The following is a 9201-nucleotide window of genomic DNA, read 5'->3' as shown; positions in this document are numbered from 1 at the left end:
TGTTGGCAATTTTCTGTAGATCCTCAGTCTGAGAACCATCACTTTTCTTTAAAGTGTGAGTGAGATTTTTAGCTCTACACTGACTAGCAGTAGCACAAAAATATTTAAAATGTTCCTTTCACCCTCTATGTGCCATTTTAGTTTAGCCCTTTGTGCCCAAAAACTAGATTCACATTCATATAAAAATTCTAACTTGTGTTTGGCAAAAGAGAAATCTTCTAGAAGGCATTTATCACTAACACTAGCATCGAGTTTAAAAGACGAAGATTGCAATTCCTTGTCTGCTTGACTAATGCGGGTTGATAAGTTCCCAATATGGAGTTTGTTCCAAGAAAAAAGTGTTGAGAGGGTTCTCTACAACTTACAAGTTAAGGAGAAGCTAGGCGGTCCTCGAACCTCATGAGTCCAGCTCTCCTAAATGATCCGTTCACATTCTAAAAAGTGATACCAAAAGGATTCAAATCGCTTAAATTTAGCTCACCTTATTGATTGATCTATCCTAAGCAATATCGGGTTATGATCAAAGGCGGCAATAGTCAAATTCTGCATCAACGATCCTGGCAAATGAGATAGCCATTCAAAGTTGCAAAAAGGCATATCAAGTCGTTCCATTATATTTTGATCCCCTTGTTTATTATTAGTCCAAGTGAGTAGTGGTCCCTGTTGAACAATATTAATAAGCCTTGAGCAATCAATGCACGACATAAAATATTTAGTAATCACTGGCAGAAGGGGCCCCATTCGACTTGTCTTCTGAAGAAAATATCTGATTGATGTCACCTATGAGTAACCAGGGAGAATCTATTGAAGCAGAGGTTGCCTGAATCTAGTCCCAAAGTATAAAGTGAACATTAGATTGAGACGGGCCATACACAAAAGAGATACAAGAAAGGTGAATTATCATTGCTTTTCAATATACAATTTCAACTTGTAACCCCACTTTCTTGGCCAAAAGGGTTCCTCCTCCCCGATTTATACCATTAAACCTAGAGAAATTAACAAAGCCCAAATCAAATAAAGGTTTACAAGCAGTTGAAACATCAATCTTGGTCTCCGAAAGGTAGACAAAATCAGGGCAGCCAAACAAAATCAAGCGCTTGCATTGTTGAACTGCCGTGGTTTTCTTGAAGCCACGGCAGTTCCAACTTAAGATCCTCATGGCTCCTTAGGAAGCTTTGAGGCAGCTTCCCGAGCCTTCAACAAAACAGGAGATAGCTGAAAAGCTTTAATACACTTATTGAAAGAATCTGATGTAAGCATAGCCTCTAATTATCTCTTTTTACCAATCTCATTTTGTAAATATGATCAAGTAAGACCTTTGTTAGTTGGGGAATTGGGTAAAAAACTTGCTTCTTTATTAGATCAGACAGACACTTGCCTGCAAGCACGAGCGGATTGTGGGTAAAACATTCAACTTTCATTGCGATGGACCTGAATGACCTTTGAACATTTCTATGAGATTGATCATCTAAATCATCTTCAATTTCATCCTCCTTCCATGATGACCTTCGCACATTTTGCTGAGATTGATCATCTAAATCATTGTCACCTTCATCCTCTTTTTGTTTTCTCTTACAAGAACTTCTACACTGCTTTGGCACTGGAACCCAGGCCCACCAGAATCTTGGGACATTTATTTTGTGACAGCGCACTATTTGAACATTTCCCCAAGTCTCATTTTCATTATTTATCCCAGATTTTCTATCTTTAGAAGATGAACGCTGTGTTTGGCTCAACGGAGGGAAGGGGAGGGGAGGGATTTTAACCAAGGGAAGAGGAGGGAAGGAAAGGGGAGGGTAGTTATAAAGGGGAGGGGAGGGGAGGGGAGGGGGGAGGGATTTTAATGATCTCCTGTTTCGATTCATTGGAGGGGAGGGAGGGGGAGGGGGAGGGGAGGGAAGGGATTTTAATGATCTCCTGTTTCGATTGATTGGAGGGGAGGGGAGGGAACAATTTTAATAATACCTTATTTTGTTCTAATAAAAAACTGACTATTTTAACCTCATAAAATTTAAATGAATTTTCTCACTTTTTTATTTTGTTAAGATATAACTATAAATATATAATACAATTCACCAATTTTGATTTACAAGACACAGTCACACACTTATAGAATATCAAGATAAAAAGTCACAAGTAATAGATTTCAATCAAAGAAAAGACCCTGAAGGTGAAAGAAAATACCAACAGCCTCTTGGAATTAGAAGAAGAGAAAAAAAAAGTTTACAAATGCTCACTAATTTTGGAGACAATTATCTTAATAACCTCTTGTTAGATGCTTAAAAGAACTCTCTTATATAGAAATGTTTACTACTGATTAGAGGTTAACAAATTGAAAGGGTATATAATGAATTAAAATATTATCTCTCACCTCCCTTCCAAAAAACCCCACTTTTAAATGGGGGGCTAGAAGGGAAAAAAAGGGGAAGAAAAACCCCTCTCCTCTTTAAAAAACATCTTAACCAAACGAGAGGAGGGGAGGGGAGCCCCTCCCCTACTAAAAAATTACACTAGCCAAACAAGGGGAGGGAACAGCTTCCCTTCCCTCCCCTCCGAAAATCCTGTACCAAACATAGCGGAAATGTTTTCTGCCAACTTTGTTAATTTATTGGTTTAACTTAATCCACTTCGCTCCCCTCAAGACGCCGTCACCATGAGACGACGCCGTCGCATTTGGATCGTATTACCTTCAAAGCTCGAACCGCGCGAGGAGCTGTCAACCGAATCGCCAAAACAAAATAAAAAATGGAATCATCGCCGCCGGAGAAGAAGCTGATCCTCGTCCAGCGCGAGCCAAACGGCATCGCTTTGATCACTATCAATCGTCCTCGTTCTCTGAACTCGTTGACCAGGTCGATGATGGCTGACCTGGCTCAAGCATTCAAGAGGCTGGACAGGGATGATTCGGTGCGAGTAATCATATTGACTGGCTCCGGTCGAGCCTTCTGTTCGGGTGTGGACCTGACCGCGGCGGAAGATGTCTTCAAGGGTGATGTGAAAGACATCGAGTCCGACACGGTTGCGCAAATGGAGCGGTGCCGCAAGCCGATCATCGGAGCCATTAGAGGGTTTGCCGTGACGGCTGGATTCGAGATTGCGCTGGCTTGTGACATGCTGATTGCTTCCAAAGGGGCTAAGTTCATAGACACCCATGCGAGGTTCATTTATAATCTATTTTATTTTCATTTAATAAATTAGAAACTGATTTCTGATAAGGTGATTTGGAATCATATATTTTTATGCTGAATTTTTTTATTGAAGTCATAGAGAAACTTTCTTGCGCCCGATCTTCTAGTCTACTAAATTGATGTAGATGTGGACTGATGGGCTTTCAAATTGCAGGTTTGGGATTTTTCCTTCATGGGGTCTCTCTCAGAAGCTTTCACGAATTATAGGACCGAATAAAGCTCGTGAAGTATCTCTTACAGCATCTCCTTTGACAGCAGAAGTAGCTGAAAGACTGGGTTTTGTGAACCATGTTGTTGAAGAAGGTGAAGTATTGAAGAAAGCTCAAGAAATTGCGGGCGCCATTTCAAAAAATAATCAAGACATGGTGTTGAGGTACAAGTCAGTCATAAATGATGGCCTCAAGCAGGACCTTGGTCATGCTCTTTCTCTGGAAAAGGTTAGATATCTATCATCATGTCTATGTAAATAAAAATAAGATGGATCAAAGTTTGAAACTAGATCATTTCAAGTTGATTTGGTTCTCTGAAGAAGGCCCCTATCAAAGTAGACAGTGTTCTTTGTTGCGGTATATGTTCTATTGATGCTGAGAGTGCTAGAAGATTAATTCTGTATTACTGTTGTGAAGCTCAAATGCAAGTGTATTTTCTTTATGCTATCGTCATGTTATAGCAGTTACGCTTAAATCACAACGCAGTATTGCTCAGATTGTTCAATTTAGAACCTCTTGAAATTGAACACACACTGATTTAATGAACTGTGGGCTACAAGATAAAATGGTGAAATTTTGTATAGAAGGAGTTGATATGGAAATTAGAAGCAGAACCCACTGAATTCCCCGTACCGAAATACCCTTACCCTTCGCTAATGTCATGTGAGGCTTGCAAAAAAGAAAGAATGAATGAAAGAAAGAACAGTACGGGAGATATTTTCATCCATTACTTTCGTATTTACTGGCACCTCTCCTTGCTCTGTTCCTCCTTTTCCATGAGTCCTTTTCTGTTTCTTGTTTTCTTCTGTAGAGTGCCACAATAATACAGCTAGACATCCACGAAGACCAGGAGCTTATTACTTGAGTGTTAATCTCACCGCATTCACCTATTTAACGAACTGAAAGATACAATTGATGATGTGAGATTAGATTCTGAACATATATTTTAATTCTTAATGCACCTTATTTATTGAAATGAACTTTCTTTGAACCCCAAAAGATATGGTTTTCAGATTCATCCTAATTCTTGAAATGCACTTGCTTTGAACTCTGGTTCCAGTGAACATGACATCTATGCTTAATTTCAATTGAGCTTCCTACTATCCTGCTATGCAAGAATGTTTGTTTGATATCTAGTTTGTTTCACCACCGGTTATTGTTTGGAGTTTTTTTCTCTTCGGAAATGTTCTATTTTTAGTTACTTGTGTCATATTTTTTAGTTTTTTTCAGAAGTCCCTAGGATTTTATTTTTTGCTGGGCATGTTGAAGCACTGAAAGCTTTGTTCATTGTAGATACATGCGCACTGTCTGATCATTTGTTTGTTTATGAATGGTATTGGGTCATGTTGTTGAATACTAAGAAATTAAAATTGCAAGAGATTCCCTGATTGGATGGATGAAAGGACAGATCGTGCAGATGCACTACGCTATCTGATTGTAGCCAATTTCTTATTAATTTTGCTCTAGTTACTTGGAAATCCTCTTGGATCGCTGCCCTTAGTTGCATCGCTTCCTCAGTTCCTTGTTTAAACTGAAATGAACCGTTAGTTGTTTTCCAATTTGTAATTTTAAGTATGGACAGATTCGTTATAGGAATTTGCAATGCCAATTTAATGATATATCAATACAATGGAATGTTATGTCACTGACCACGGCTTTCTTATGGACAATGGCAAGTTTTTCCCTCATGTTCCTGTTGTTTGTTTCTTTTAATTCGCTTACTGTTTTGCATCGTTGATTGTTGATAGACAATTCTAGTGGCTTAAATATTAGGAATCGCCGAGTATTTTGTATTGTAAGCTGAAAATTCTAGGCACTGCACTATCTCTTTGCGTCCATTCATTTCTTTGTCTTGTATACTGTTGAACACATCGCATTCTCGATCTTCCGGTAGTCCTCCTTAATTATTTACGTGCATTTTGTCAATATTTTCCGTGTAGGGATTTTCGGCTTTAAACTGCACATCGCCTAACCGTCCGGTGCAAGTTTCATGAAATTCTTCATGTTTTTGTGGATTTCAGGAGAAGGCTCATGAGTATTACAACGGAATGACGAAGGAGCAATTCAGAATGATGCAGGAATTCATAGCGGGTCGAGGTTCAGGGAAACAGTCTAAATTGTAACTACGTTGTACTCCTCGCCCATGCTGTTAGAATGATGTTGGTTGCCCCAGGAGGTGGTTTTTACGGTCACAAATGGAAGATACAAAATCAGCAGTCATAGTTTATCATGATAAATTTCATTTCTCGCAACAGTCGTTTGGTTCTCCAGAAGGAGGTCCTTTCTTTGGTGACTAGTCATTTCGTAAATCTTTTGTACTTAATTTTTAATTCAGTGGGTGTATATTGATGAGTACTGTCGTGAAATGTGGTTGCCAGATGATGTACTCTCCTTGCTGTAATGTAAGTCAGAATAAATTGAAATGCTTGTTCACTGTTAGAACAAGTTCTCAGAAATTCAAGGCCAATTGTAATGAATATTTCTTCCTCTTTTCAAAATAGATTTTCTTAAATTCTTTTTAAAGTTGATATTGTTATTATTGAAGAGAGATGAATGATGAAGCATATAGAAAGTAGTGGACATCAAACATGGAAGTATAAAATCCTAATTTTAAATTTTATTCTATTCACGGAGGTTACTTTTCATCTGTAGCCTCTATGCTCTTAAACTATGGCTGCTCATTGAAGTTTGAAACTTACCGCATTCATCCCTCCTGCTATTGGACTACTTATCTTTCTTAAATATAGTATCGCCTTCTTACTCTCATACTAACGAATTCTGAAGGTTTCTAATATCGGACCTCGCTTTCACCAATACCGCAAAGTAAACCACCATTTTCAAATTCAAATTGCTTTGCTCTTACCTAGTTTGTATTCTGCTCTTCCTTTCCATTTCGGTTCTAGTAGTAAGCCAACTGAACTTTATTTAATTTAAATCTGGAAATGGACCTAGTTCATTTAATATGTTTGAATTTGAGCTTGTCTTAACATTTAATGTTTTTCTCCTAATTTTTTTCCTTATTTATTATCCTTCCATTGTCATGATATTTCTTATCACATTTCTCTACATATTTTCCTTTATCTTTTTTTTTTGAGAAATAAAATTTTTATTGATTTTAACTAAGTTTAACTAATTGTTAGTATCTGTGAATTAGTTATTTAAAACTTATAATAAGAACCGAAAAGAGTACAAAACTTTGTCAAGTTTTAAACTCAAACCCTATCTAAAACTATCAAATACAAAACAAGCAAACTAATTATTTTTACTTTAAAAAAGAAAGAAAGAAAGCCACCACATCACCTCTGAGGAGGGCAACCTAAGAAAATAAGTTGTGCGTTGCATCTGATCAGGACCTCCATTAATGGAAGCCTAAAGAAAACATGAAAGGTAGCAGCATGATAGCGTGTGAAACTTTTGTTAGTCGCTATCTATAAATAAATAAAGAAGCGTCAGAATTTAAAGACCGGATTTATCACATTGGGACTCTTTGAATTTTCAATGGTCATGTCCTAATCAAAATGTGCCCCGATTTGATTAGGAAACTTTGCATTGGTAATGACACTAACACCTTATGTACCATTAACGTCCAGTCCTCTTCCTCGTCCATATAGTATCTATGTTCGCATCAAGCCACAAATTAAGGTTGTGGGGTGGTGGGACACGAGCAGAGCAGGTGCCTCGTTACCCTAACCTTCACCTGGCTTCGTAAAGATTGGTCATCATCACATGATCATGCTTTAGAAATCTCCTCTTCGTTACTAAATACTCTCTTTGATTTTCAACATGAGAAATAGATAATTAATTTACAAAAATTAAAAAATTAGTTAAATTAATTATTTATTAAAAATATGTGTTTTTTCCTAAAATATTATTTTTAATCATTTCTTATGGGTTCATCTCTTGATGAAAATCATTTTATCATGTGCAATTAATATAAATAATTTGAAAAAAATTATATTTAGAAGATAAAGTAAATTCGAGTTTTATATCTAAGATCTAAATAAAAGCACAAACTAATTACTCCTCAGGTTCTTAATATAAGACCTATTTAACTAATTTGATTAGATTAAGAAAGTTAGGTAAGTTAGTTAATTATAAAAAATATGACTGTTTTTTCTGAAACACCATAATTATCTTTCTTAATACCCCATCTCCCTCTTTTATTTGATTATGGTTAAGGGAGTATCTATAAAGGCAATTCAAGGAACATTGATAAATATGAGAAATATGTCTTATATTTAGGACTAAAACTAAGTTAACAATTACGTCTTATATTAAGGACCCGATATTTGACATAGGATGTAGTAATATTTTTACATACTCACCTGGTAGAATACAAAATCATTTAAAATAAATTAATTCAAACACCCTTTTAAAACTAAGTTGACTGTTAAGTGACTGTTCGCGCTTTCATTGCACTTCACGCCACAGAATGAAGCAGGAATATAGAACATATTTTATGAATAATTAGACCACATCTTTTCCATGTTGTAGGGAATCTAAGAAATCATCAATAATAACTTATAAATAGTACTCTAATTTATTCTATATTTTATTTATATATATTAAAAATGTATTAATAAATTTTAGAATAACTAATTAAAAATTATATATTGTATCTTTAGTTATTAATTATTACATGATTTCAGTTGCTTTTATGTACTGATTAATACTATTTGATTGACTAAAATATCTTTTGTGTGCATCTTCTTCCATTTATATTTTGCGATTACCTGTTTTCTTTCCTTCTTTCGCTTTTCTTTTCTTCTTGAAAATGTTCTTTTTCTATAAATTTTTTCTAGAAGGAGAATCCTAAAAAGATTTAAAATGTTATAAAAAAATTGAGTAAAGCAAATATATTTAAAAAATGTAAATCAATTTAGATTTAAATTTAAATTATCCCATTTTATCGTGATAAAGAATTAATTCCTTTTTTAAGAAGAAAATTCCAACTAATATTTATCTGTAACTTCAACTCCAATTTAACGAACTGCTATCCTATATAAAATTAAAAATATCTTTGAATTAAAAAAGTTAAAGATAACAAGTCTTAATCCCGTATTACCCACCCAAAATGAAAAAGCATTTTGAAAATCATTTGAATTCTGGAAAAAACCTATTAATTATACAACCTAATTCCATAAAAAAATAATGAAATCTAACTCTCTTTTTTCTTTTTTTAAGCAAAATATAGCAATCAGATATGCACCAAATTATTCGGCAGAAAAAAAAAGATATACATTAAATTATTGGGGGGGAAAAGGATATACGTAAAATTAAAATTGATCTCTCTGACCAAAAATTAAAATTGATTTAGATATAAAAAATATAAATCATATATCTAATAATTATAGGGTAAGATTCTAATTTATCCGATAAGGAGTTTAGGCATACATTCAGGATGTGTCCCAAAGGCCTATAAAAAGACATGGTTAATGACTTTAGTTCTTCATGATTCTTTCTTTCAAGATCTACTTACTGTTATAAATTCATCTTTCTTCATTGATATCTCTTTCATCTTATTACTTACTTTTTTTTTTAAGTCTTCACTATTATTGTTGACTCCAAACATGTATGCTGCTCACAGTAACCTCACATCCCACATTCATCATCCTCCTCCCATGCTTTCAAATCATCATTGTTATTCTAATAATCCCAATTTGTATGCTTTTGATGGTACAAATTCTAGTAATTTTTCTAATTTTTTCAATGATCATCCTTTCCTCGTACCATCATATTATGAATGTCCTCATCAAATAGAACGTTTCATTCCTTCTTTGCCACCCCAACAACCTATTCATAAT

The 9201-nt window shown here is 35.0% G+C and overlaps 1 protein-coding gene across 1 annotated transcript; it reads left to right on the top strand.

The window, feature by feature from the left end:
* The first annotated feature begins 2626 nt into the window (after positions 1-2626).
* LOC114718870 (probable enoyl-CoA hydratase 1, peroxisomal) lies at positions 2627-5920 on the top strand. The gene is made up of 3 exons (XM_028904316.1): positions 2627-3158; positions 3343-3625; positions 5419-5920. The coding sequence occupies exons 1-3, from the start codon at positions 2746-2748 to the stop codon at positions 5518-5520; spliced, it is 798 nt and encodes a 265-aa protein (XP_028760149.1). The 5' UTR covers positions 2627-2745; the 3' UTR covers positions 5521-5920.
* Positions 5921-9201: the final 3281 nt, after the last annotated feature.

The sequence above is a fragment of the Neltuma alba genome, unplaced genomic scaffold (assembly GCF_004799145.2).
Source record: "Neltuma alba isolate B1F8T4 unplaced genomic scaffold, ASM479914v2 tig00011874_pilon, whole genome shotgun sequence".
Lineage (NCBI taxonomy): Eukaryota > Viridiplantae > Streptophyta > Magnoliopsida > Fabales > Fabaceae > Neltuma > Neltuma alba.
The sequence above is the reverse complement of the archived record's forward strand: the minus strand, read 5'-3'. Positions and strand labels throughout refer to the sequence as shown.

What these genes read in the sequence shown, in the direction of transcription:
- LOC114718870 (XM_028904316.1), top strand. Translation starts at nt 2,746, where the DNA reads ATGGAATCATCGCCGCCGGAGAAGAAGCTGATCCTCGTCCAGCGCGAG. An exon ending in TTCATAGACACCCATGCGAG is followed by an intron (nt 3,159 to 3,342) that starts GTTCATTTATAA and finishes TTCAAATTGCAG; the next exon opens with GTTTGGGATTTTTCCTTCAT. An exon ending in ATGCTCTTTCTCTGGAAAAG is followed by an intron (nt 3,626 to 5,418) that starts GTTAGATATCTA and finishes TGTGGATTTCAG; the next exon opens with GAGAAGGCTCATGAGTATTA.